Source organism: Balaenoptera musculus, chromosome 9 (genome assembly GCF_009873245.2).
Source record: "Balaenoptera musculus isolate JJ_BM4_2016_0621 chromosome 9, mBalMus1.pri.v3, whole genome shotgun sequence".
Lineage (NCBI taxonomy): Eukaryota > Metazoa > Chordata > Mammalia > Artiodactyla > Balaenopteridae > Balaenoptera > Balaenoptera musculus.
The window spans coordinates 5,633,762-5,661,187 of NC_045793.1; the positions used below are offsets into that span (position 1 = coordinate 5,633,762).

Genomic DNA, 27,426 nt, shown 5'->3' on the forward strand with positions numbered 1-27,426 from the left:
GGTGCTGACCCTCGGCCGCCCCTTCCACCCGCCCTGGGCCTCAGGAGAGTTTTCTAGGGTCCCTTCTGACCCTCGCGTCTAAGTTCCCGGAAGTAGAGGTGATGCTTGTCCCGCTGCTACCCCCCATCCGTGCTGCTTAGAGACGGATCATCAGCCCTGAAGTCCTCCTGTCTGTGGACATCGCACGGTGCAGACAAGCTCTCCAGACTTGGTTGCGTCCACTCCTAGGAAAGGGAAGACGGAAGTGCAATCTGCTCCGGGTCCCGGACCGGAAGGAATGGGTGGTAGGCCTGACTGACGGCAGCCTCGTGGGGCTCTGACAGTGACCTAGCTGGGGGTACTGGCTGGTGGGATGGGCGGGGCGCCCCAGAAACCTGCACTTGCCCCCTGGAAGTTGTCGACCTGCTCTGCAAATGATCCATGATGTCGGAGTTAGGTAGAATCATGCTGGTAAGAGAGAGAGGTTTTCTACTCAGCTCACCAGAGTTGGAGACTAACAAGAGTCCCCGAGGACTGTCCCACCGTCAGCAAGGAAGGTCCCCAGAAGGTCATGGGGGATCAAAACTTGTGTAGGGGACAGAGGGGGCACCGGAAGACTCCTGAGTTCCGCGCACAGGGTTCTGTGGTCATTGAACCGGGAGGGAGCTGAGAACTGAGGTGGGTGCAGACGGCACCAGCTACGCTGAGCAAGGTCCTCACCCTCTCATCTTGGGCTCCTGTCCTGAGGGGAAGGTACTGGACTGGGACGGAGCAAACATGTCCTACCAGCTCCACTGCCTCGACCTGGCCCCAGCCGCCACCGTCTCTCGCTTGGACTGTAGCAGTAGCCTCCTTGCTGGTCTCTCAGCTTCCACCTTTTCACCCCAACAGTCTGCTCTCAACAGGGTGGCCAGAGTGATTGTGTTAAGATATATCGGATCATGTCATCCCCTGCTAGAACTTTCCAGTGGCTCCCTGTCATTTTCAGGGTTGAAGTCCTAGCCCTTCCAGGTCCAGAAGAGTGTGGTTTCACTACCTTTTTAACTCATCAACTACTTCAGCCACAAAGGCCACCGTGCTCTGCCATGGCTGCTGCCTCAGGGCCTTTGCACTGGCAGTTCTCCCTGCTGGAAAACTCATTCCTGCAAGAATCCACATGATGAAATAAGGAAAAGGTCCGCTCTCTGACCGTAAGGGAAGGAAAACCCTCTCAGTGCCTCTCCCACAGTCACAGCCCATCTCCCCAGACACCCAACCCCTTTGTCCTTCAAGCATGTTTTGGTCTCCTGTTTTTCCTTTGCCCTCTGTCTGATGAGGGCTGTGGTTGGTGTGTTCATTCAGTGCCTCCTTGATTGGCTCCAAGGACCTCTGAGTTGGTGATATGCAGACCGCCCTCCTCTCGGGCTTCACCGATCCAGCCGCTGGGGGTGGTTATTGGCTCGCACGAGCAGACAGCACAGTTTCCAGGGTGAGGAGGGGGCCCGAGCGCGTAACACAGGCCCCGATGCAGACACGTGTGCCGTCTGCAGTGGATCTAGCGTGCTCAGGTGCACACAAATGTGCTTTTGTTAGGTGTCACCAAGTTTCCCTCCAGGAGGGTGGTACCGACTTCCGCGTCCCACAGCAGTGGGCGGGAGCGCCTGTTGCCGTTAGGCCTGCTGACAAAGGTGCGGGTGTGCCTCTTCATTTCTGCCACTCTGGCAGGTGAGAGATGGTCTCAGCATTGTTGCTGGTGGTGTAGTTTGGTTGCTATTAGTACACCTTCTCTCTCTCTTTTAATTTTTATTGGAGTATAGTTCCTTTACAACGTTGTGTTAGTTTTACTGTACAGCAAAGTGAATCAGCTAGATGTATACATATATCCCCTCTTTTCTGGATTTCCTTCTCATTTAGGTCACCGCGGAGCATTGAGTTCCCTGTGCTACACAGTAGGTTCTCATTAGTTAGCTATGTTATACAGAGTATCCATAGCATATATACGTCAATCCCAATCTCCCAATTCATCCCACTGCCCCCTTTCCCCCTTGGTATCCATACGTTTGTTCTTTACATCTGTGTCTCTATATCTCTTTCTTTTTAAAAATCTTTATTGACACATAATTCACGTAACAATTTACCCATTTAAAGTGTACAGTTCCGTGGTTTTTAGTATATTCACAGACTTGTGCCACCACCATCACAGTCAGTTCTAGAATATTTTCATCTCCCCTGAGAGAAACTCTTTACCCTTTAACTATCTCCTCTCTGTTCCCCCCATCCCCCTATCCCAGCCCTAAGGATGTTAAGGAACCACAAAACAACTCTGTCTCTATAGATTTTCCTCTTCTGAACTTCCACATAAATGGAATCACATAACAGCACGTGGTCTCCTGTGACTGGCTTCCTCCACTTGTGATAATGTTTTCAAGGTTCATCCATGTTCTAGTACAGTCGTCCCTCAGTTTCCACAGGGGGACTGGTTCCAGGACCCCCTTCGGATACCAAAGTCTTTGGATGTTCAAGTCCCTTATATAAAATGGAGTAGTATTTGCGTGTAACCTGTGCATGTCCTCCCATATACTAGAGATGATACTTATAATACCTGATATAACATAAATGCTATGTAAATGAATGCGCAAATTCAAGTTTTGCTTTCTGGAGCTTGAATTTTTTTTTCCGAATACTTTCAATCCGCCTCTGGTTGAATTTGTGAATGTGCAGCTGGGGATATGGGGGGCCGACTGTATGTATCTCTATTTCTTTCCTTTTATGGCTAAACACTATTACAGTGTATGAATGAATACACATCATTTTGTTTATCCATTCATCAGTTAAAGGACATCTGAGCTGTTTCTGCCTTTTGGCTGTTAGGAGTAATGCTGCTATAAAAACATTCATGTATAAGTTTCTGTGTGGACTTATGTTTTCATTTCTTGGATTTATACCCAGGAATGGAATTGGTGCTCATATAGTAACTCTGGGCTAACCATCTTACATTCCCACCGTCAGTGTATGAGGGTTCCAACTTCTCCACATCCTCACCAACACTTACTGTCTGTCTGTTCATTCTAACCATCCTAGTGGGTGAGAAGTGGCATCTCATTGTGGGATTTTTTTTTTTTTTTTTTTTTTGGCTGCATTGGGTCTTAGTTGCTGTGCACAGGCTTTCTCTAGTTGCGGCAAGCGGGGGCTTCTCTTCATTGAGGTGCACAGGCTTCTCATTGCGGTGGCTTCTCTTGTTGCCGAGCATGGGCTCTAGGCACGTGGGCTTCAGTAGTTGTGACACGTGGGCTTCCGTAGTTGTGGCTCGCGGGTTCTAGAGCACAGGCTCAGTAGTTGTGGGACATGGGCTTAGTTGCTCTGCGGCAAGTGGGATCTTCCCGAACCAGGGCTCGAACCCGTGTCCCCTGCATTGGCAGGCGGATTCTTAACCACTGGACCACCAGGGAAGTCCTCATTGTGGTTTTGATTTGCACTTCCCTAATGACTAATGTTGTCAAGTATCTTTTCATGTGCTTTTTAGACATTTGTAAATCTTCCTTGGAGAAATATCTATTCATATCTTTGCCTGTTTTTAAGTTGGGTTGTCTTTTTATTATTAAGAGTTCTTTATATATTCTGGATACAAGTCCCTTATTAGATATTATATGATTTGCAAATATTTTTTTTCCATTCTGTAGGTTGTCTTTTCACTTTTTTGGTGGTGTCTTTTGAAGCAGGCAAGTTTTTAATTTTGATGAAGTCCAGTTCTATCTGTTTTTTTCCTTTGTTGCCTATGCTTTTGGTGTCATATGTAAGAATCCTCAGAACACTTCAGAACACACCAAGTGAACTCATATGTTGGTAGTTTCATATTAATATTTTAATGAAGCCAAAGGCCCTTAAAGGAGGGTATTTCCTTTACCAGATTTTCTAGCATTGTCGTCTCAGTGAGATGGGCTTTTGGGGTCATTTTCTTTTTTCATGCATTAGACTAGTCATTCTATCTTTCAGCAAGTCTTTTCTGAGCATCTACTCAGGGTCTGTACTAGATCAGGTGAATCAAATGTCAGCCCCGCTTTCAAGGAGAGCCCCACCCCATTTGTTGGCTGGGCTACTTGCTGAAGGAATTGGTGGTGCCCAGAGCCCCGGAAGCCACTTGAGATTCCTCCTTTGTTCCAAGGTGAGCTCAAATCCCAGGCTCATGTTGAACCGGATCGTTACTCTGGCATTTTCTGGGCAGGATGCGAAGAAAGGGAAGTAGGGTGAGTCAGGTCCATCACATCTGCTGCACACCTGGAACCCAGCACAGCCCGAGGTGCATCTGAGGAAATGTAGCACCGGCCTGGCTGCCCTGGGGTCCCCTGGGGCTGCCCGCAGGGACGAGCAGGGGCTGGCGTTTGCAGCCGTGCCAGAAGAGGCTACAGCAACCCAGGTTCTACCTAAGGCCCTCTCAAGACATTTCTGTTGGAATGTGTGTTCGGAAAAGCTGTGCTTCTACCCAGGAACTGGTTTATTTTCTCTTTCTGTAAAACGAGCAGCCTGTAACCCATTGTGGTTTATTTTTCTTGGTCTACAGCAGTGGTTCTCAACTGCACGTTAGACTCACCTGAGGGTCATTTAAGACTCCCAGGACCCAGCTGCACCCTAAATCAATTACATGAGAAACTCTGAGACCAGGCATTGGGGTTTTGTTGTTTTTTAATTACCCAGGTGATGTGCATTTGACGTTGAGAGCCAGTGGGCTACAGGAAGTTTGGAACCAAATGCCCAACTTGACTTTAGTTTTCTCCGGCATACCTGCTTTCTCTGGTTTCAGTTTTCCATCTTAAATTGTTTCTGATCCTGATTTCTGTTGGCTGATGGGCAGTGAAGGTAGCCTTTGGCTTAACCATAGCCTTTCCTGGCTACAGTCTCTGCCATGATGTACGTTTGTGATGTTAGGAAAACATTCTGCTGAATGAATGGATGAGTGAATACAAATGAAAAAGCAGGAGGCTAAATGGCGTTGCAGTGGGGTTTTGTTTATCTCCAAAGTGGTGTTTTATGAAAAGCAGGTTCGATTAGAGGAAGAAGAAGAGATACATGGAGAATGTTATAGAAATTCTAAAGGGGCCTCCTTGACCTCCTCAGTATGTTTGGGAATGTGGTGACTCTGGTATTTAGGTTTAATTTCACTTTAAAAGTTCTGTTTTCACTTATAGTCATTACATTTTCTTGATAAACACAAATCCCTAGCTTTCTTCTTATTCAATGATTAGGGTAAATTTTTACCTTAGAAATGAAACAAAGAGAGAGGAAGGGAAAGCGGGGAGGGGATTTCCTTAGCTACCCAAGAGCTGGGAAATGGAAAGAGGAAATGGGTGACATTAACAGAGCTGGAAGAGGGGAGAGACAGAGAAAGAGGGCGTGGATGGGTGTGGGAGGCTAAGCCGGGGGTGGTGGTTGCCCAGATGTGCACGCGATCTCCCGGGGCAGGGGCAGCAGGAGGGGTCACTTACCTTTTAGGGTGACCAGCTGTCCCGGTTTGCCTGGGACTGAAGGGTTTCTAGAGACATGGTACTTTCTGTTTTAAAACCAGGACAGTTCTGGGCAAACCAAGACTAGTTGGTCCCCCTAACTGTTGGCTGAGGACCTACTAGTTGCTTCATTTTTCATTTTTGTTTGGAGGCAATTGGGGGCAGGAGAGCGCAGGGCAGGAGTCCCAGGTGGGACAGGAAGTGTGGCCTGGCTACTAGTGGCAAGGATTTGAAGCTCCAGTGTCTGCAGTTCTGAGATACCTTTACCTAACCCATCTGTTCTAAGGAAGGGATACACCAAACAGTGTGGAGGGTGGAAAGTGAAAGCACTGAGGTCCCGAGGAGGCCCACAGAGAGAGCAGGGCAGGAAGCAGGGAGGCAGCAGGCTTGGGCCTTTTAGGCAAAAATCCTGTCTCGAACGTGTTCTTCCCCCTAGACGAGGACTTGCTTGGAGGGCGGACTTTGCCCTCCCTCTTCGTGTCCTTATTGCCCGTGTGCCTGGTACACAAGTGTCCAGTACGTCTTTGTTAAGTCCAGCCAGGTGGAGGCCCACGTTGGGGTGTCTGGCATAGACATTAAGGGTTATGGGTATTTACAGAAAGATCGGCATAACCTTACTTAAGATATCATTGAGGATACAACACATACAAAGTATTAATACTTAGAGAATAATATGGAATAAATTTGTTGAAGAAAACCAAAGCACCATGTTGTGTTTGGGTTCAGGGCTTACTCTCAGAGGACGGGTCCAGCCAAATCGATTCAGATAGCAGAGCAGGGCGAGTAACCCAAGTAAACAACTTTTTAAATCACAGTAAGTTGTACTGAGATTTTATAGGGATAGGGAGTAGATGCCGAAAAACAGAGTGTGTTGGGCAGGTTACCCTGGGGTAGCAGATGACCCCAATCCCAGCCCTGAGTAGTGGCAGAAGTGTGTTTCTCTGTTATCTGTGTGTCCGTCACGGGCAGCTGTGATGTCCTGTTTGTTCTGGGAACCCAGGCTGAAGGAGCAGGTCCTATCCGAGTCCTTGTCCCAGGGATAAGAGAGGGTATCAGAACTCAGGAAAGCTCAGCAGTTTGGGGAATTCAGTGGAAGGCCCCCCAGGACCTACCTGCCCCAGTATCCTCGACACCACCTTTGTATTAAATGACAGCTTTAGTAAGTGGCAGCTCATCTTCAAGGCATGAGGACGGGACTAACAGTAAAGCCAGCCATGCCAGGCCTGCACATGAGTGGTCACTGAGTCATCACAGGGCCCTGAGTCTGCAGTAGTCCTTTTACAGGGGGAGGGGCTCTGGGCCAGGTGAAGTAACTCACTTTAGGTCACAGAACCAGAGAGTGGGGGACAGATTCAAACTCGGATCCTAAAGCCAGTGGGTCCCCAGCCCTCACCTCCATCCCCCTTCCCCTCCTTCCACCTCCCCCCTCCCTCCCTCCCCCTCCCCCTCCCCTTCCCTCCCTCCCCATTCCCCCTCCCCCCCTCCCCCTTCTCCCTCTCCCCCTTCCCCCCTCCCCCCTTCCCCTCCCCCTTCTCCCCCCTTCCCCTCCCCCCTTCTTCCCCCTCCCCCTCCCTCCCTCCCCCTCACCCTTCCTCCCTCCTCCCTCACCCCTCCCTCCTTCCTCTCCTCCCCCTCCCCCCTCAAATTCCTCCCTCCCCCCCCCTTCCCCTCCATCCCCCCACCCCTTGCAGCTGCCTGGTACAGTGCTGACTCATGTTTAAATAACTAGGTTATATTCTGGTTGAGAAGATAAGGAAGCCAGTCACAAAATACCACATGGTGAATGATTCCGTTTATAAGAAGTGTTCAGAAGGGGTAAATCCACAGATATAGAAAGTCGATCAGTGGTTGCCAGGGGCTGGGGGAAGAGAGGGGCGTGGGAAGTGACCACTAGTAGACACGGGGTTTCTTTTGGGAGTGATGAAACTGCTCTAAAATTGATTGCGTTGATGGTTACACAGTAGGTCTGTGAAATACTAAAACAGTTCATTAATGCACTTTAAGTGGGTTAACTGTATGGTATGTGAATTCTATCTTGATAAAGCTGTTAAAAAAAGAAAGAAAAAGCAAGTGGGTGAGCTTCCTGGGGCTACCATAACAAAGCACCACAAACTGGGGGCCTTGGAACAGCAGACATTTATTGTCTCCCTGATCTGGGGTCAAAAGTCTAAAATCAAGGTGTGGGCAGGGCCGTGCTGGGGAGGGTCTGTTCCAGGCCTCACTCCTTGGTTCGTGGCTGGTCATCTTCTCTCTCTCTACGTGTCTGCATCTGTGTTCAAATTCCCCCCTTTTTATAAGGACACCATCATATTAAACTAGGGCTCACCCTAATGCCTTCACCTTAACTTGATTACTTCTGTAAAGGCCCTATTTCCAAATAAGGTCGTGTTCTGTGGTCCTGGGGGTTAGGGCTCCCACACATTTTTGGGGTGTGGGGACACAATTCAACCCATAACACCAAGGAAGAGTACTTATATAATATATACCTATATAATACATACCTATAGAGTGCCTATATATTACATTCTTCTTTTTTCATTTTTATTTATTTTTTTGTTGTTGCCAATGATAAGTTTAATCTTTCAAGTGAAAATTAGAATTTTGGTAAACACATATCCACCACTGTGAATTTGACATTTTTCCAATCGTTAAAGATATTTCTAGGGCTTCCCTGGTGGTGCAGTGGTTAAGAGTCTGCCTGCCAATGCGGGGGACACGGGTTCGAGCCCTGGTCTGGGAAGATCCCACATGCTGCGGAACAACTAAGCCCCTGTGCCACAACTACTGAGCCTGAGCTCTAGAGCCCGCGAGCCACAACTACTGAGCCCGTGTGCCACAACTACTGAAGCCCATGTGCCTAGAGCCTGTGCTCCGCAACAAGAGAAGCCACCGCAATGAGAAGCCTAGGCGCCACAACTAGAGAAAGCCCGTGTGCGGCAACAAAGACCCAATGCAGCCAAAAATAAATAAATAAATAAATTTATTTTAAAAAAGGATATTTCTAATCAGTGATTAGATCAGTGATAATATTAATGATTTGTTTTAATTATTGTATAATAAAATGTATCAACATTTGAAAATTTTGCATAGCTCAGTGAAACAGTATTTTCCAAACAGCCGATGCACTACGTCACAGAATCATACATGGAAAAAAGATGAATTCAAAATGCAAAGTAGACCAATGCAGTTCAGAACTGCAAAACAGTACAAAAGGGTCACTGACATATTTTCAGACTCCAAGTTGCAACTAACCTTTAAGAAACTACTACTGGTCGAAGCGCTTCCCTTCCCTGGTGGCGCAGTGGTTAAGAATCTGCCTGCCAATGCAGGGGACATGGGTTTGAGCCCTGGTCCGGGAAGATCCCACATGCCGCAGGGCAACTAAGCCCGTGCGCCACAACTACTGAGCCTGTGCTCTAGAGCCCGCGAGCCACAACGACTGAGCCTGCAAGCCACAACTACTGAAGCCCGTGCACCTAGAGCCCGTGCTGTGCAACAAAGAGAAGCCACCACAATGAGAAGCTCATGCACCGCAATGAAGCATAGTCCCCGCTTGCCACAACTAGAGAAAAACCCATGTGCAGCAATGAAGACCCAACGCAGCCAAAAATAAATAAATTTATTAAAAAAAAAAACTACTGCTTGTCGAATTTTGATGTACTAGCAAAGAAGAATATACACAATTTTCTGAGAGACTTCTTTTAAAGTTATTAAACATTTTATAGTTTTCAGCTTAAGTTTTAGTGTTGATTCGATTTTCAGAAAAAGATTAATTGATAGGGAATATGTGTAGCCAACAAATCTGGATACACGAACCTTCCCGTTCTTGCATCTTTCACAGGGACGTCTGCAGGCAGGGGCCCGGGTGGGGGCGGGGGGGCCTGTAGAAAAGCAGCATCCGGTTTAAAAGGACGAGGGAAGGCATCCTTCTCAGTAGTCACAGGAAGATGAGTCCAGCTTGTCTAAGAGAGGACATGCTTGGGGACCGCTGTTATAGAGGGCAGCCTGGAGAAAAAAATTGTTTCGTGCCCCAGTGTGATTTGTGTTGGTTTCAATTAAATCAGGAAGACTAGGGCTTGTTAAGCACCATCCCGGCCTTCCATCCACCACCTGGGCAGCCCAGCGCCTTCTGTTCTGCGGTGCCTTTGAGGTGATTTTAGGTCACAGGCTTTCAGAACTGGACCACCTGCCTGAGCCTAGCCAAGCTCAGCCCGTCAGCACTCGGCTGTTGTTGAACCAAGCCTGGCTTCCAGCTTCAATGGAAGATCTAGTTGCCAGAGCCTTCCAGAGCCTTCCAGAGCCTTGGCAGCATGTCCCGGGACCAAAAGGGGAGCCTTACCAAATGCAAGGGCCCTCCAGTGCCTCTTTATTCACTTGCTCCTTCTTCTTTCTCAAACTCTCAGCCTCAACCTTAATCCTTTCACGAAGCTCTTTTTTTTTATTTTTACAACTTTCTTCCAAAGCAGCCACGTCCTTCTGACAACTGCTATGGCGGCTGCTGTCTACACCGCACGAGGTACTGCACTGACCCTCCGCCTGCTTGTTCCTTGTCTCCACGACCTTCCTCCCGGCCAGGACTGAAGTCCACGAGGTTGGGGGTCTTGTCTTCTACGTCTCTTGGGTCCCAGGAACGCAGCATGAGGCTGGTACATGTTTGGGGGTCCCCTGGATATTTGTTGTTAGGAGAGGGACCTCCAAGAGATAGAGCAAGAGCTGTGGTGGACGGCGGAGACCCCGCACAGACCGAGGGGGCCTTGTGAAGGGGCAAGGCCATCCTGTGTGTTTCACTGCAAAGTCAAAGAGGAAAACGGGGGCTTCCCAAGTGCCACCCTGCTCCCGTGAAGATGAGTGCCCTGACCTCCTGGATGACGGGGCCCCCGCGTCTCAGGTCTGAGGACCTTGCTCCTTGGTCAGCATTGACCCTGGATGAGACATTCAGGTAGAGACTTGCAGTGTTCAGAATCGCGGGGGCTCCCCGGAGCCTTGGGCTGGGGCCTAAAAGTTAACAGGATGGAAGCCAGAGGAACCCATGCCGGTGGGAGAGGGAGGCTTTGTTGGTTTTTTTTCTTTTTCTTTGTTTTTATTGAAGTATAGTTGATATGCAATATTATATTAGTTTGATAATTATACCGCAGGTACATGGTACATAAGAGGAGGGAGTCTTTTTGGCAGCTGGGGCTGGGGTGGGTTCAGAGAAGACCCTACGAGGAGGAGAGATCCGTGTAGGCTGTGAGAGGCAAATACCTAAGCATGTGTAGCTTATTTACCCCCAATCCATCTGTGCTCCTTTGTGTGCCTCATCTTTTTGGCTGCCGGCAGGAATGGCAAATCCTTCCCCTTCGACCCCGTTCTCTGCACCTTCCACAGCTGGGCTTGTTTGGACTGAAGTTGGGGAAAGGCCACTGCAGGGCCATGTGAACAAACCCAGCTTTCCAGCAGGCAGGGCTGAGTTCCTCCTTGTCAGGTGCAGGGGGTCAAAATCAAGATCACCTGGGTCCTGGTCCTGGTCCTCTCGGCACCCAGCCGGGTGGCCTCGGGCAAGTCACTGCCCAGTTGGTCGCATGTGATTTAGAGCTCATATATGTATCAGTTATTTGACAGTGGTAATTCCGTAACTGGGCAGGTGACGTGCTCTAAACACAAACGCTGTAACACACGCGTGTACGGTCAGTGCGCTTCCTTGGAGGAGCTCAAGGACCCTGCTCGACATTCACGGCTCGGGGGAGCTTGTGGCCTGGGAACAGGCTCCACACGTGGGGCCCCAGGGAGTAAGTCTCTTAAGACCTTTGAGGGTCCAGGACGTGGCCGGGAAAGATGGAGAAGCTGTTACCCTTTGGGGTGGGAGTTGGCTTGTTTCTGGTTCCTCTCCGTTAAAATCAGGGCATGAGGTCCCACTGATTCCAAGTCTTTGCAGTCCGGGAGTTCTAGAACTGCTAGTTCTGCCTGGATGGAGGTATCCAGTGAGCGGCTGGGTGGCAAAGGAATCTAAGCCAGTTTGGCGCGTTAGCAAACACCTGGGTGCTTTGGTAACTATCGGAGGCCTCCGGTACTGGAGGTGGATGAGGCCATGTGTCCCCCCACCTCCCCTACCCTGACAACCGCGGTACCAGGTGATACGTTCCACTGGAAGGAGATCTCAGGCCAGAGTTGGCTAAACCCCTACGGATGATTTTAGGCGGCAGGTACAACCTGTTGTAGCTCAGAGGAAGGCTTGCTGCCCTTCGGCAGGTTCTCTCTGAGCAGAACCCAGAGGTATCCTTGGGGCGGGACTGGCCGACATAATAGCAGAGTTCAGCATCAGGTCCTCTGAGGTGGAAGATGCAGGACAGAAGGCATCCCGGCCTCGAGGGCCGCGGTGGGTGCTGCCAGGCTGGCTGGATTCTCTAACCGCTTTTTTCCAGGCTGCTGCAGCCTGTGCCATCCTCCTGAGCCAGCCCTTCCTTGACACAACTCATCTTGCCAATGAAAAGGAGCTTTAACATTTCTTGAACTGATCAAGATGTTCTCTGCCACAGATTTCAATAAGGATGTTCCAGGTGCCAAGTCGCCCTCTTCCGCATGTTGATTCCCAACTGGGATATTTTATTTTATTTTATTTTATTTATTTTTTGAAGTATAGTTGATTTATAATGTTTCAGGTATACAATAAAGTGATTCATTTTATATACGTATATTCTTTTTCAGGTTCTTTCCATTATAGGCTTTTACAAGACATTGAATATAGTTTCCCTGTGCTATACAGTAGGTTATTGTTGTTTATCTATTTTATATGTAAGAGTGTGTATCTGTTAACCCCAAATTCTCAATTTATTCCCTCCTCCGCTTTCCCCTTTGGTAACCATAAGTTTGTTTTAATCCCAAATTCTCAATTTATTCCCTCCTCCACTTTCCCCTTTGGTAACCATAAGTTTGTCTTCTATGTCTGTGAGTCTGTTTTGTAAAAAAGTTCATTTGTATCATTTTTTAGATTCCACATATAAGTGATATCGTATGGTATTTGTCTGACTTACTCCACTTAGTATGATAATCTCTAGGTCCATCCATATAGCTGCAAATGGCATTATTTCATTCTTTTTTATGGCTGAGTAATATTCCGTTGTATATCTATACCACATCTTCTTTATCCATTCATTGGTTGATGGACATTTCGGTTGCTTCCATGTCTTGGTTATTGTAAATAGTGCTGCTATGAACATAGGGGGTGCATGTTTCTTTTCGAATTAGAGTTTTCTCCAGATATATGCCCAGGAGTGGGATTGCTGGATCCTCTGGTAACTCTATTTTTAGTTTTTTATGGAACCTGCATACTGTTCTCCATAGTGGCTGCACCAATTTACTTTCCTACCAGCAGTGTAGGAGGGTTCGCTTTTCTCCACACCTTCTCCAGAATTTATTATTTGTAGACTTTTTGATCATGGCTATTCTGACCAGTGTGAGGTGGTACCTCATTGTAGTGCTGATTTGCATTTCTCTAATGATTTGTGATGTTGAGCATCTTTTCATGTGCCCGTTGGCCATCTGTATGTCTTCTTTGGAGAAATGTCTATTTAGGTCTTCTACCGTTTTTGATTGGCCAACTGGGATATCTTAGAGGCCACCAAACTGCCGCTGCCCTAACGTATTGCGTAGTGAGTGGATACAGGCGCGCTGGCCTCAAGCTGTTTGTAGAAGCGGGATTCCAAAGTCAAGTGCCATAGCCACCCACATCCCTGCTTGACCTGGAACATCTTAGATGCTGTTGCCAGTGGACGGTCAAGCCAACGCCAGGCCAACGCCACGCCATGCCCCCTCTTCCGGACTGCCCAGCTTCCAAGTGAAATACGAGTGCAGCTCGTGCAGCCAGGAGCCAGACCCTGGGCCCAGGGGGATCCTCTTGTTTGGCTTTCCCATGCATAGAACCGGTGGCCCCAGGATTGCTGACTGAGTACGTGTACAGGATCGACCGCCTCCAAAAGGAAGGAGGACAAAGCTTTCCTTAGCGGCTGCTGTCAGTCTGCACGTGCCTCGCGGGTGTGGCACGCAGGCCCGGTGCCGTGGCTGCTCTGGACGCTCCGTGAGGGGTGTGCTTACCCTCCTGCAGTGGCGCCTTGTCACAGGAATGAGCGTGGCACGCAGCGTTTGGGTTTGGGGCTCACGGCTGAAGATGTTGCGGGACTTGGCAAAGGGCTCGTGCTAGATTCCTGGACCGCTAAGACCCTAACCCTGGTCTGTCGCACAGGGGCCGGGTGGGGGCACGCTTACTCAAGTGTGACACGTGTTTCTAGTCTTCTATGTCACTTACAGAGCGAGGTGGTACTGTGCACGGTGTGCGATTTTCCTGCCACACCTCCCACGTCATTGGAATTCTCTGACGTCGCCACTGTGATTTCCTGACAGCGCAGCATGGGGCTCTGTCCGAGCCTCCTTGACAAGACCTCCCCGCTCCTTGCGCACTCGGGTGGCATCTGGGCCTCCTCATTGCTGCAGACTCTCTTTGTGCAGAAAGCTTTGTTTGCAGTTCGAATTTTCTTTAGGGCCAAGCCCCTAAAAGGGGAATTACCCACTTTGAGAGTGCAAGCACATTCCTCTTATTTTTAATTACACAAGTAATAAGCCTGTGCCACAGAAAACCCAGAAGATACAAATAAGCAAAAGTAAATAGATAAAAGGGGGTGGGGTGTGAACCTGTCAGAACTGGAGGGAAATGCACCTGTGATTGGGTCCCCGCGTTGCAACTGGTTTGTCTGTAACCCTGGTGACTTAGCCTCTCTGAACTACAATTTCCTTATTCATACAATAGATAGTATTTTACCCATTTACCTACTGTGCAGGTTGAGATAGTGTATGTAAATGCCAGCACGAAAAATACACTCAAGAAATCAATTCCATGAGAAAGGCCGGGTCATAACCTACAGATGCCTGCGAAGCCTGTTGAGGGGAGGGGGACCCATGAGAACCCTGGGTGACAGTTTAGCACAAGCCCACGAGGTGGGAAGGTTGGATAGCTGCGGGCCTGGCTCCTGTGGGCCTGGTACAGCACCCTGAAGAATTTGGGTTTGTTCTGTAGGTGATACGGAACTAGTGTTTTAGTTTTTGTTTTAGTTTGGTTTTGCCTTGTCATTTTGGATCTGGTGAGGGTGCTGAGAGTAATGGTTGGAAAGCAGTGTTTAGGAAGATTAATTGGGGGCCGGCGAATCGGGGGGGATGGGACACAGGCAGGAATATCCCCGAGACCAGTGGTAGGACCGACAATGGTCTTCCGGCCTTGCTGACATCTGTGATCTCCTGGGGCTCCTCCTCCAAGAGTGCTGACCCTCCACCCTCTCAGGAGAGTAGGTGAAAAAGCTCAGAGCCTGAAGAGGAGATGTGAGCCTTTAAGGGTCAGTGGAGATTTTGGAAGCGAGAACACACGCAGGAGAAGACGTTGGCCATGTTCGTGGTGGTAGCTTGGCAGCCGGAGCACAGTGTTTTGTGCTTCTCCGTCTCTAATGAATAGTACCGGGTACCTGAGACCTGGGCCTGCTGGCGGTCAGAACTGCAGAAAGTCACTCACGCCCCATAAGTCATTCGCAGGCGCTTGTCTCTAAGTGTAGCAGACCTTGGACCACTTTGGCTGGGGGAGCCCGTTTCCCTGGCATGGCCAGCTATTCCAAGCAAAACTAATTAGGCTTTTTGCCTCAAGCTTGTTTGTATTGCTTTGGAATAAAGCACTCAGAAAATAAAACAAGCCCAGTTAACCCAGCAAGGGTAGTTCCAGAACCAGCTGGAGAAACTATTGTGATTGGCTGGGGTCCCCGGTGGACCCCTCGTTCCTGCGCCCAGGGTGTGGCTGGCGCCAGCTTTTTGCCAAACCGTGAGTTCACGCTAGCACTGCCCTCTGGTCCCAGAATAATCCCTCACGTCCCAAGCCGATGCTTATTTTTGTCCAAATGCTTGCTCATCCGTTTTCCCAACAGCAGCCCTGGGAGATGTACAGAGCAAGCGTGTCTCACTCAGGCTATTTCCTCAGAGGAAGGACTAAGGTTCAGAGAAGTGGACCTGGGCTGCTGTCGCAGAATGTTCGTGTTTAGGTCTGGGAGGACCCAGAGGTATTTCAGGTGACACCAGGGTGACTGCCACCTGGAAGAAGTTTATTATGGGGCTCCCGCGCCACGCAGGGGAAGCACAGGGGGGGTAAGGGGGCAGGAGGAGCAGGGGAAGATGTGGTTTCTGTGGGAAGGAACAGCCGAGGCAGCTGAGCAGGCATAGGATTGGTGAGTTTGCATAATCTCAGCTCTGGGGGCTCTGGGTGCAGGGGCCACCCCTGGTCGTCTGGTCCATGGAGGGGTGAGAGCCGGATGGAAGAGGTGAGGGGCTGTGGGCTCTGCATCTGCTGGTTTTCATGAGAAAGGTATGCTCCCAGGGGAGCAGTGTACTGTCTCTAGGGATTGGCGAGCCCTGGGAGGGCCGTCCCTCCAGGGTCAGTGAGGCCTCAGACGTCAACGTCAGAATTACAGGAAATGGGACAAGGTTGATACAGGCAGGGACGATGTCGCCTTCTGGATGTTTGTTTGCAGGTGGTCTGGTCAGGGTTGAGGGTCTGGGGTTTCAAATGGGAATTTGATCAGCAGAGCCTTTTGGAAGGGCCTCAGCCATCATTCTTGCCAGAGAGAAAGCGGCATTCTCTGTATTCCAAGAGCAGGGAACCCCAGGGAGTCCAGGTCTCTGAAGCCATCGTGCTGCTTCCCTCCGAAGGGAGATGGGGACCTGCGCTGGCAGAGGACTTGGAGCTCAGATGCCATCGGCTGTGGCATCATCCGCCTCCCCCGCCTGCATTTGTCCTGCTGCCTTTCTAAAAGACCTTGCTGGGCCCTCCCTCCTGCTCCCTTGCCTGTGTAGTAAGGAGTTGCCTCCCCGGCAGCCCCTGACACGGTGGTAAGGACAGTTTGCTGCAGTCCCGTCAATGAGGGGATCTGCCCGTGCACTGCCTGCGTCGCGAGCTCCGGCCAGCAAGGCTGCCGCCTGCGCCGTCTCGGGCCAGCCCGTGCTGCTGCCATCGCTTGTTGCGCTGCTTTGGGGACTGGGAACACACCCAGCCCGGTCCCCATCTGTTGCAGACGTGCGGCGGCGGCTCGGAGAGCAGCTGAACCCTAGAAATCGCCTGTGCTGAGGGGGCTGGGAAACCCTCCCTCTCTCGGGGACCTTTGGAGCGAGCAAGGCGGCAGGATTTTTCGGAGCCAGGGGCGCTGTGTCTCCCCCATCACTTGTGAGCCAGCGCTTCCCAGCCCTGCACTTCTGATGAGCACCGGGGAAGAGGAGACCTCCAGGACCACTTGGGGCTGAGTAAGCAGACCTCCCGGAGCTGGATTTCCGCATGCATGGTGATTGTACGTTGTGGGGGGGGTGGGGACGGGGAGGGGGGAGCTCTGTTCTCTCATGATGCTTTGTCTCCTCCGTATGCGAGACGGATGCTGAATCCTCGCTTTGTTCCTCGGGAGCCTCTTGTTCAATTAAACACCTCCAGGCCGAACCGAATGTTTCTTCCCCTACCTGGGTGCTGTGTGTTCTCTCCTTACGTAACTTTTTCTTGGTGGTTCAGAGAATCACTCGTGAAGGTGGCATGTACGTGCGTGGGCGCATTCATCTCTGTTCCCCGTCTGAGTTCAGTCCCCCCTCCCCCTCCCACCCGCCTGAGTGCGAGGTCTCCCCACACAACCCCCCCCCCACCCGCCTGAAAGTTCCCTCGCTGAAATCTTCGAGTCTGACGTTCCCTGCTTTTCCTCTCCCTTCCCTGAGTCATCACTGATTGAATCTGTCCCAAACGGAAAGGATCTGGATGCTTCAGGGACCCCTGGGCATGGCCCCGCGGTCCCTGGGAAGGCCCTGGACCACAGACTCGCGTTGGCTGGTCTCCTGCCCTTGGAGGGTGAGCTATCGAAAGCGTACTTGTTGCTTTGAACTTCTGGGAAATGCATTGAAGAAACAGAAAACAGGAGGAGGGTGGGGAAGGACAGGAAGGGGAGGAAGAGAGGATGGGAGATGTCCTCACCCAGGACTGAGCTGAGGCTGGTCTGTTGTCTGCGGGAAGGAGGAGGGTGGAGACTGAGAACCAGAAGCCTGAACTGGCGCGCGGGTCCGCAGAGCCGCAAGTGGAGCCGCGGGCTGGACGGGGCTGGACCCGGAGACGTGGCCCAGGCTCGACCTCCGCTGGCACTGGTGCGCGCTGCTTTGAGCAAGCCACATCGGTTTTTCCCTGGGGGTTTCTTCCCCCTACAGTCCCCTCCCATAAGCCAGGGGCTGCACTGGTTATGAGTGGTGAGAACTTGAGCTTAGAGTCCGTGATTGCTGGTATTTGAGTCCTGGTGATTGGGAGAGATGGGTGGGGATGGAGTGGGGGTTATAATAGAATGAAGCTTGAGCCTGTGCTTCTGAATTTACAGTCTAGTGGGGAGAAAAGAGACTGTGAGATGATTCAAGACTCGGGGGCTGTGGGGGGTCAAGCCCTGGATCGTGGCAGACTCTAGGTGATGAAAGACAGGTCCTTGGGGTTGGTCGGGGGCAGTTGGGAGAGGGCTGCGCAGAGGAGCTGGGACTTGGCAGGCGCCCCCTGGGCCTGGGGCGCAATGGGGTGCAGCAGAGGGTTCTGCCTGGAGGCTTACATGTGAGAGCAAGGGGGTACCCCAAAGCATAAACGGTGGGGGGACTCTCAGGTGCTGTTAGGTGTGACGAGGTAAGAGGCCTGCAGGAGCTGAGGGCAGGGGGTGGAGGGTCAGCACATGAAGCTTCGTGGACATGGGAGAGACACAGGCAGTGAGCTTGAACCAGCCTCCGTGGGCTCCGCTGACCTATCAGCCAGGTGACCCCTCGCCCTGAAAACAGCCCAGGGAGGCCTGGTCACCCGGCCTCTCAGGACCAGGCTCCTTACCTCTCTAGCTGCTTCCCCAGTTTGCATGGAAACTTCCAAGGGCTCCATCAGTCTAAGGTGGGGTGTTCTGTTTTTGGTTTTGTTTTTACCCACTATTAAGCCTATGAGACAGGTGTAAGCTCCTTTTTATAGAAGAGGAAATGGAAGGTTAAAAGGTTAAATTCATTCAGGGAAAATAACTGAAAATCTAGGCTATTTAAGGTTCTTAATCTTCTTGCCTCACCTAAAGTCACAAGGGTTGAACTGGGAAGAGAAACCAGGTATCCTGAGGCCTGACTCCCTCTTTATTGAGGAGTTGGGTGGGGGAAGGGGGCTGGGAGACTGAGGATGGGTGGGGGGAACCTCATCCCAGGCCGTGGGCTCCTCTTCAGGGCTGGTCCCCAGGCTGGTATTAAAATCAACTCTTCAGTGAAACAATCTCTTGAGTCCTACATGCCAGGCACTGGCCGTTCCAGGATGAGAAAGACATGTGGTCTTGACGTCATCAATTAATGGTGCTGAATAGCCAGGGATCCCTGGAACAGAGGTGTGAATTTTGGGTTCTCATTGCGGCTCAGCTGTTTCTGATTTTTGGTTTTTTTGGAGCAAACACAGTTTTTATTTTATTTATTTATTTTTGGCTGTGTTGGGTCTTCGTTGCTGTGTGCGGGCTTTCTCTAGTTGCGGCGAGTGGGATCTACTCTTCGTTGCAGTGCGTGGGCTTCTCATTGCGGTGGCTTCTCTTGCTGCGGAGCACGGGCTCTAGGTGCACAGGCTTCAGTAGTTGCGGCACACGGGCTCAGTAGTTGTGGCGCATGTGCTTAGTTGCTCCGCGGCATGTGGGATCTTCCCGGACCAGGGCTCGAACCTGTGTCCCCTGCATTGGCAGGCAGGTTCTTAACCACTGCGCCACCAAGGAAGTCCCAAACACAGTTTTTAAAATTGAGATATAATTGACATACAACACTGTATTAGTTTCAGGGGTGCAGCATAACGATTCAATATTTGTATATAATGTGAAATGATCATCACAATAGTAAACATCCATCACCATCATAGTTCCAAAAAAATTTCTTTCTTGTGATGAGAACTTTTAAGATCTACTCTCTTAGCAACTTTCCAATGTGCGGTACAGTGTTATTAACTATATCGACTCAGCTATTAACTAATGGAATCCTTCTTGGATTTTTCCAGCCCCTCACTGCTCTCTGTCAAATGACAGAAACCTTTTTCTTCCTTTGAAAGTATTCCAGGGACTTCCCTGGCAGTCCAGTAGGTCCCAATGCAGAGGGCACGTGTTCGATCCCTGGTTGGGGAACTAAGATCCCGCATGCCACGTGGCAGGGGAGAAAAAAAAAATGTATTCCAGTCTCTCCTATCCCAAGACGCCCATCCCCTCCTACCAAACCCCTTTAGTGCTTCCTCATATGCTGCCCGTGGGCTAATATAATTTAATGCCTATTCTTTTTGTTTTTTGCATTATTTTGTATTAAGTCGTGTTCATTTAGTTCTCGTAGATTGATAACTCCCTGTGGTCAGTGGCCCCCCACCCCTGGCACTGCATGGACCCTATGGCCAATGTCTGGTCATGAAAACACGCATCTCAGCTCTCATCACGGGTGGTGACTTCAAGAAAGCAAGGCAGGACCTACAGGCAAGTGGCTTGCCGGAGGCTCTAGCTTCCCCACCTCCTTCAGCCCTTGTGTCTGCCTGGACCAGACTTCTTTCCCAGAGCGTGACTTAAGGTCCTAGAGCCCTAAAGCGGTTTAATGACAGACTGCAGAGCTCTCGCCTCGATGACTAAAATTTCAGTTTTGAGAGGGGTGTGATCAATTTCCTCTTTAACCCCAGAGCCCTTTGGCCCTGGGCTTGGGAGTTGGACTTGAGTCTGAATCTGTGTCCTTACTCCTTACCAGCTGGGGACCCAGGCAAATTATTCCATCTTTATGAACCTGATTTTTCTTCTAAAAATGGAGATAACAATAACTCAATAACCACTGGGTTGGATGAGACCAGTTGACCAAGGGCCAGTTCCGGGCACGTAATAGATGCTCAGTGAACAGCAGACCCTCCCTTTAGGTGGCGGTCAGTTGTGGGGTTCCCCCGCTGAGCCCAGCAGAACCTCTCCAACCAGGACCTTGAAGTGACCTGGTTTTCTGAGTTCCCTGGGTCTTTTCACTTGGGTTATTCATCAGGAAATCGAGGCTGGAGGGCTCTGGGTTCTGTTGGGTTCACGTAGTTGCCCTGCGGCTCCAGTCTGGCCACTTCTCCACCTGTCCTTGGTGACGGACACATCCAGTCCCTCCCCCTCCCTGCCTGTCCTGTGTGGACAGTTTGTGCCCTCGGGTGGGTCATCTGCGTCTCCGTGTGGCCCTCCTGCTACAGCCAGCTCCCGAGGGTCACAGCCGCCTGGTTGCATTATCTTCCTTGAATCTTAATTCCTTTCTTGATTTCCTTTGGCATCTTTCATCCTGAGATACAGCATGGTGGGAGGTGGGGGAGAGTAGGAGAAAAGCAAACCTAGACCTGGGTTTCTGTTTTGATTTTACTCTGCGGGCAAGGTATGTGCTGGCATTTTACTGTCTAATGTCTGCTTTTAAGGGTGTCTGCCATATGCCTGTGATCATGGCCCAGCTCCTCAGTTAGACCCTTGCTGTGCAGGTCCCAGTAAATAAGAGAACAGAACCCGGCGAGGTGGCCGGGACACAGCAGGCCCGCCGGCTACAGGCAGCACCGCATCAACCCCTGGAGGGTTGGGGGGTCCGGGCCGCCCAGGGCTTGCAAGTCAGTGGTCAGCGTTGTCTCCCAGCCCGCTCCTCCTTCTCTTCTGGGTCCAGGGCTCCCAGGATAGGGTCTCACGGCTTCTTGGATTGAGAACCAGACATGGAATCAAGGGCAGAGGAGAGACAAGACGAGGCACCTCAGCAGACTCATAACCCAAACGGCAGACATTCTCCTTGATGGGGAACTGCCCTGACTAAGTCATGTTCAAAAGTTTTCACGGCTGGAAGTAAAATTGGGGCCGACACTTGTGGGCATTTGGGGTGGTCTGAGATGTCCACAGTGGAAGGGGGAAGCGGGATGGCCTGTGTTCGGGTAAAGGTCATAAGGAAACAGACAGAATGTTCTCCTCACTTAGGGTAGGGACGGTGCACAACCCTCCAAATAACCAGGACCAACAAGCAGGCTCGTCCATGAACCATAGTGGGTGTGGGACTGTCTCAGGAAGGAAAAAAGATGACAAAACATGAGGTGTGATGCATCAGGGCAAAAAGGCTCCTTCCGCACGGGAGTGACTCTGGCCCTGGGACCCGGCGCCACGGTTCTGGGCCTGGTTGAGGTGGAGGCCCCTTTGCTTGATACAAACCGTGGACATCTGATGGGTAACTCCTGCCCACCCCGTTCTTCTTATCAAAGCTGGGAGATGTGGGAAGACATTTCTAGAAATATTTTCACCAGTAAAGATCAGAAGGGTGATTTCTACTTATCCAAAAATCAACTATAATTCTTTAACTGCCATTACTGTTACGTAGCCCTTCCCTACCCAGCTTTGGCAGGAAACAAGCGGTTCTTAAAGGCGAGTTTCTGGATGATGGAAACTCCTCCCCAAATAGAGCACTTGACTGGCCAGGTGAGCCTTCCTGTCTCAGAGTCAAGACTGAGCTGGTGGGGCGTCTGCACGTGCTGTCGGGGCGGGGTGTCTGCATTTCATCAGAGAGCAGGACTGATATGCTTTTAAGGCCAGGAAGGCAGAGGTGGAAGGGAAACTTCCAGTACCCAGGTGCCGGGGAGAGACCTCCAACAGAGGGGCAGGACAGCGGCCACTCCTTCTGAGCGAGGGCAGGCTGACTCTGGCCCGGCGTGCCGGGGGCTTCCTGATACTGCACGGATTTGGGTGGTGGGTGCCGGTGGGAAGGGGCTGGACAGGACTGAGGATTCATCCGATTTGAACCGATTTTCAGCTCAGATTCCCGGAGCCCCCTGGCCCCTGGTGGGATTTGCCCTTCACGTTAAGCCAAGTCCCAAGCCAGGCATTTACCCAGAAGGGCCAGGCCTGGCTTGGAGCTTGCTGCAGGCGTCTGTCACCACCCATTCACTCTGAGTCATCCCACACTCAATCTGCTCAAATCACAGAGCCTTGAAATGCGCTTTCCAGTTGGCCTTCCAACACAGATCGGGGGGGGGGGGAGCACTCGGGAAGAAGGAGGGTCCCGGGCGGGGCTGGGACACGCTCAAGTCTGGCCTGGGGTGGAGTCACGGGGCCCAGAGTGCCTTGCTTGGGGCCGAGAACCCCTTGCTTCCATCCCCTGGGGTAGGGCCAGGATGCCCCTCCCAGCCTCGCCCGCCCCTCGAGGTCTCACTAGCGGCCACCTGGCGGCTCTCCCCGGAGGACTCACTCCTCTTCCAGGCCGGCTGCCGGCACAGGGGGCACTGGGCCTGGCTTGGGGGCTGGCCAGCTCCGCCCCCGGGAGAGGCTCGGAGGGGGCCCCAAGCTGCTGCCTTGGTCTGTTTCTCCTCCTCATTTCAGCCCCTATTCCCTTCCAAACCCCTGCTGGCTAGATGGGAACCATTCCCCCACTGTCTCCTAAGGGAGGAGAAAAGACTTCAGCCAGAGTCCCAAGTGTTTCTCTAAGCCTGCCCCCGACCTGCACCAGGATCTCCTGGGGGCTGGGGTCCCACCCCACCCACTGAATGGATGTTCCCTACAGCATCTTCTGTGCCCTGAAGACCAGCTTTGCAGGAGAGGAATCTCTGTGCGTGAGTTGGAATCAACCTTTTCCCCTCCTGCTCATTTATCCAAAAAGAAGATTCTAGACCTTGCCCAAGGTCCAACCTGGCACCGAGTCTAGCAGTTTCTTCCCCCAAATCAGTTTTTTCTAATTTCACTCATGGAGAAAGATAAGGAACTCATTGTGCAATTGCCCAACAAAATCCAAAGAATATTTTTCAATAATCTCAAATGCCTAGGGACTCTGGTTAATCCAGGGTTCTGACTGAGAGATGCCAGCCATGCCTCATCTGGAATCCTAACTGTCAAAAAACTGGAGTCCGGTTAACATGCACTTAACAATGAAGCCAACCTGACATCACCCAGGCTCTGACACTGGAGGTACTTGAGGATCTCAGCAACCGCCACTCTGACAAAATCTGGAATCCAGTGAGGAAAGATGTCAGGATGAGATAAGCTGGCTGTGGGCACTGTTCCTCATCACATTTAAATATCCACATGTTCTCGGTGCTCAGTGATCCCTACACTTCCTACTTGGCAGGAGGGAAAAGTGTAGTTTATAGAGAGGGGATGGGGAATCATGGCCTCAGCCCCGGAGTGTCCTTGGGCATCCCCTTCCCCACTCCTAGGGACTCCTCCAGGGCTCCCCAAATTGACCTCACCCAAGCACTTTTTCTGTCTGTCTCCACACCATCCAGTTTTCTCTCTTCTCTCTCTTCGGCCTTCAGAGTCCTCTTCTGAGATTAGCTAATCCAATAACCTACCAACTCAGAGAAAGGGTTAGTTTAATGAGTTATCTCTCCTGGTTATTTAAATACTGCCTTGACCCAAATAAGGGGTCTTGGGATAGGAAATGTAAACACCTTTGTAGGTTTGGGACATCTTATATTTGGGGATTTACCTTTGGGAGAAATTGGGCTCTTGGTGTCCAACAGATCTTTCCTCCTGGATCTGTAGCTACTGTGCGTCTAAACTGGGTTCTGGAAAGTGAAACACTGGCCTTTCAGATCCCAGGTAAGGGAAGAAGGGGCAGCTCTGCCCTATCTGATGTGTGTAACAAGGTGCTTTGGCACCAGGAGGGCAATTGAAACTGGAGAATTTTTGCTAGAAAATAAAGTATATAACTGGTCTGTAACACACAGCACAGCTGCTTCCTGGAAATGCTACTCCCACTGCTTGAAAAAGCATATTCAGTATTCCAGAATTAGTAACATGGACATCTTCCTTGGATTCTGTTGATTGCTTGTTTTGTTTTTTCTCCCCTATGGTATAGGGATGGGTGGTGGTTGACCAGTCACTTTTTGGTCAGCTTTACTGACACATAGTTTACATACAATAAAAGTCGCCAGTTTTAAGTATACAATTAGGTGGGTTGTGATCAGTTTGCAGTCACGTGACCACTAGCCCAATGGTGATAACGGAAGAACATTTCCATCACCCCCAGAAGGTCCTTCTGGTCCCTCTGCAACCTGTCTCCTCCCCATCCCCATCTTGAGACTGAGGGTGGCTCTGTGTCTTCCCTATGAATGTCTTCCAGCACCACCCCAGACACACAGGGGCTACTTAACAGATGTTTAAAAGGATAAATACATCAGCGGTTCTAACATATTTTAAAAATCCCCATGAGACTTCTTCTGGTTCCTCCCGTTCACCCTCGGTTCTGAAAGATTGTCTAACAAGCATTCGTTAGTAAATAATTTCTGCATTCAGTCACTTCTGATCAGCATTAGATAATCAGTGTTACCAGAGTTGATGAAATTCCAGCTAAAAGCAGAGACTCACCGTCCTCATTGCGTGTGCTGTCACGGGCAAGTGTGCGGTTCCCTTTCCACTTTTCAAAAGACTAGAAATGCTGCAGGAGCATCCATTGCCATTTTTTCTAATCTCCCATCCTAGACCAGAAATCACTGACCTACGTCGCCCTCAGCTTCTCTGGTTTTTGGATTTTTTTTTTGGTAGTCAATGGGGAAGTCAACACTTGAGCAATTTAGGGGCATACCTGGAGAACACCCCCAAAGGCTTTCTCAGTTTACAGGGACTTTCTACACCCCTAATTCATCACCAAGGGCACAGAGTCCCTTCACTTTGCCTGGCTGAACTGCCCTTTCTCCTGTAAGTTTGGGACCGATCTTGCAGCTATCAGGGTGCCGTTGAATCTGGCTCTTTCCCCTAATCAAAGCTCTGAGAGACAAGATTCTATGGTCTACTCACTGGGCTCAATAATAGTATTTTGCCCCTAAATAATGGCATCTTACCCATAAAAATCAGTCATTTATTTTAAAGTAATAGCTAACATTTTCCAAGTAATTGTCATGCATTATTATAATCTCTTTATATGTTAGTTCAGATGTATTCTGTGTTTACATATTTATATGCTAACTCATAATTTCACAGGAACTCCTATGACTCCCATTTTGTAGATTAGAAAACTGAGGCACAGAGAAATTAAATTTCACAAGATTACATAGTTTTCTCATCGTCTGTGGCTATATCACAAACCACCCCAAATCTCAAGGATATGGTTTGGGATCATCGCTGGTCTAGGGGCTGCCTGGCTCAGCCCAGCAGTTCTCCTTTGGGGTTCCTCATACATTTTCAATCCAGTGGCCCCTGGGGCTGGAGTTCTCAAGGTTTCTTCCCGCTCCTGTCTGGTTCCTGGGTTGGTTTCACATCCCTTTCTCCATGCTGCTTCACCACGTGGCTAGCTTGAGCTTCCCCATAGCATGGCGGTCTCAGGGCGGTGGAATTTTTAACACGGCAGCTTTCTTTCCCCAGGGAAGAGTCCAGGAGAGCCAGGGATAAACTTCTTATCACCGAACTCAGAAGTCTAACTAACTCAAGTAGTTATTCTGTGCTTCCAGGTTACATCAAAAATTAAATAGAATAGACACAAACGTAGGTTACACAGATGCCATTTCTCACTGATCCAGCCAAAGTTCGGTGGTCTGTCAGCGTTGTCTATTGGTGAGGCTGTGGCGTAAACAGGTGCTGTCCTACACCAGAGCAAAATGACCCAGTCCTAAGGAGGGCAGATGGTAATGTCTGTCAGAAGTCCTGACCGCGCTGCCCTTTGAGCAACGATCACACGATCCTAGAAACATGAAGAACATACAGAGTGTTCACTGCAGCAGCCTGTGACGTAGACGGGGGCTGGTGAAGCTATTGTGTTCCGTGCAGAAGAACACACCGCAGATACCAGAAAACCCTATGTGCCGACTTTGAAAGATCTCCTGGACATATACAGTGATAAACAAGGTATGGAGCAGAATATATAACAGGGAGCCCTTTGTATTAGAAAGGGGGGAAATACTTGATGTATGCACTCACATAAAGAAACCCCAACTGGATGTGCAGCTAAAAGTGGTCCCTTTGGGGGGGGGCGTGGCACGAATGGGGACAAGGGTGGAAGAGCCCAGCTTTTCAACTGTGCATCCCTTTGTTTTGACTTTCAAATCCTATGAGTTTATTTTTCCATCCACACACAAAAAATTAGTCGGATGACATAGCTGTTGCCCTCAGAGCGCTCACAACCTCGACGGAGAGAAAGTTTGCACATAAACAGCAAATGGACAGTGCTTGAGTGGGTTGATTTTAAATGTAGTGGGGTGAGACATCGTTTCCAGCGGACTTGACAGCAAAGGCGTCATGAATCCACGAGACCCGCATTAGTTCTGAAGGATGAGGAGGAGACGAGTGGGTAAAGAGGATGGGTCAGTCCCAGCCGGACAGCGTGGTGCCGGCCGGCGCCTCTCAAACCCCAGGATGGAGGAGGCAAGCGGACCTGCTGGCCTTGACACTGGACCCTTGAAAACTCCATTGTGAGAACCACTGGCTTACAGTTATATTCCAGCAACGTATTTTATTTTTTTATAAATTTACTTATTTATTTAATTTATTTATTTGGCTGCGTTGGGTCTTCGTTGCTGCGCACGGGCTTTAGTTGCAGCGAGCGGGGGCTACTCTTCGTTGTGGTGTGCGGGCTTCTCATTGCGATGGCTTCTCTTGTTGCGGAGCACGGGCTCTAGGCACGCGGGCTTCAGTAGTTGTGCCTCACGGGCTCTAGAGCGCAGGCTCAGTTGTTGTGGCACACGGGCTTAGTTGCTCCGTGGCATGTGGGATCTTCTCGGACCAGGGCTCGAACCCGTGTCCCCTGCATTGGCAGGCGGATTCTTAACCACTGCGCCACCAGGGAAGTCCATCAAAGTATTTTAAATTGCAAATTGTTGCAATAAAGGAGTGCTGGCTTCCTGACTGCTACCTTTAAGATGGTTTGTGTATAATAACCTTGAACTTGTGGGGGGTCGTGAGCCCCGGTCTGTAGGTGGGGAGGGATAGAGGTGTCCCAGGCCGCGTGCAGGCAGCAGAATAACCAGGAGGAA

At 50.4% G+C, this 27,426-nt stretch overlaps 1 protein-coding gene across 8 annotated transcripts in view; it reads left to right on the forward strand.

The window, feature by feature from the left end:
- Positions 1 to 27,426, forward strand: part of PRKAG2 (protein kinase AMP-activated non-catalytic subunit gamma 2) — a 285,917-nt gene that overhangs the window by 33,029 nt on the left and 225,462 nt on the right. Inside the window, exon 1 of one of the 8 annotated variants that reach the window (XM_036863644.1) lies at positions 16,509 to 16,801. The exons of 5 other annotated variants lie outside the window; for them this stretch is intronic. In XM_036863644.1, coding sequence (XP_036719539.1) covers positions 16,793 to 16,801 — 9 coding nt within the window. In that variant the 5' untranslated portion in view covers positions 16,509 to 16,792. Of the gene's footprint in view, positions 1 to 16,508; positions 16,802 to 17,256; positions 17,341 to 27,426 lie in introns of those variants that run through there. 2 more of the 8 variants (XM_036863645.1, XM_036863642.1) reach the window with 2 other exon arrangements.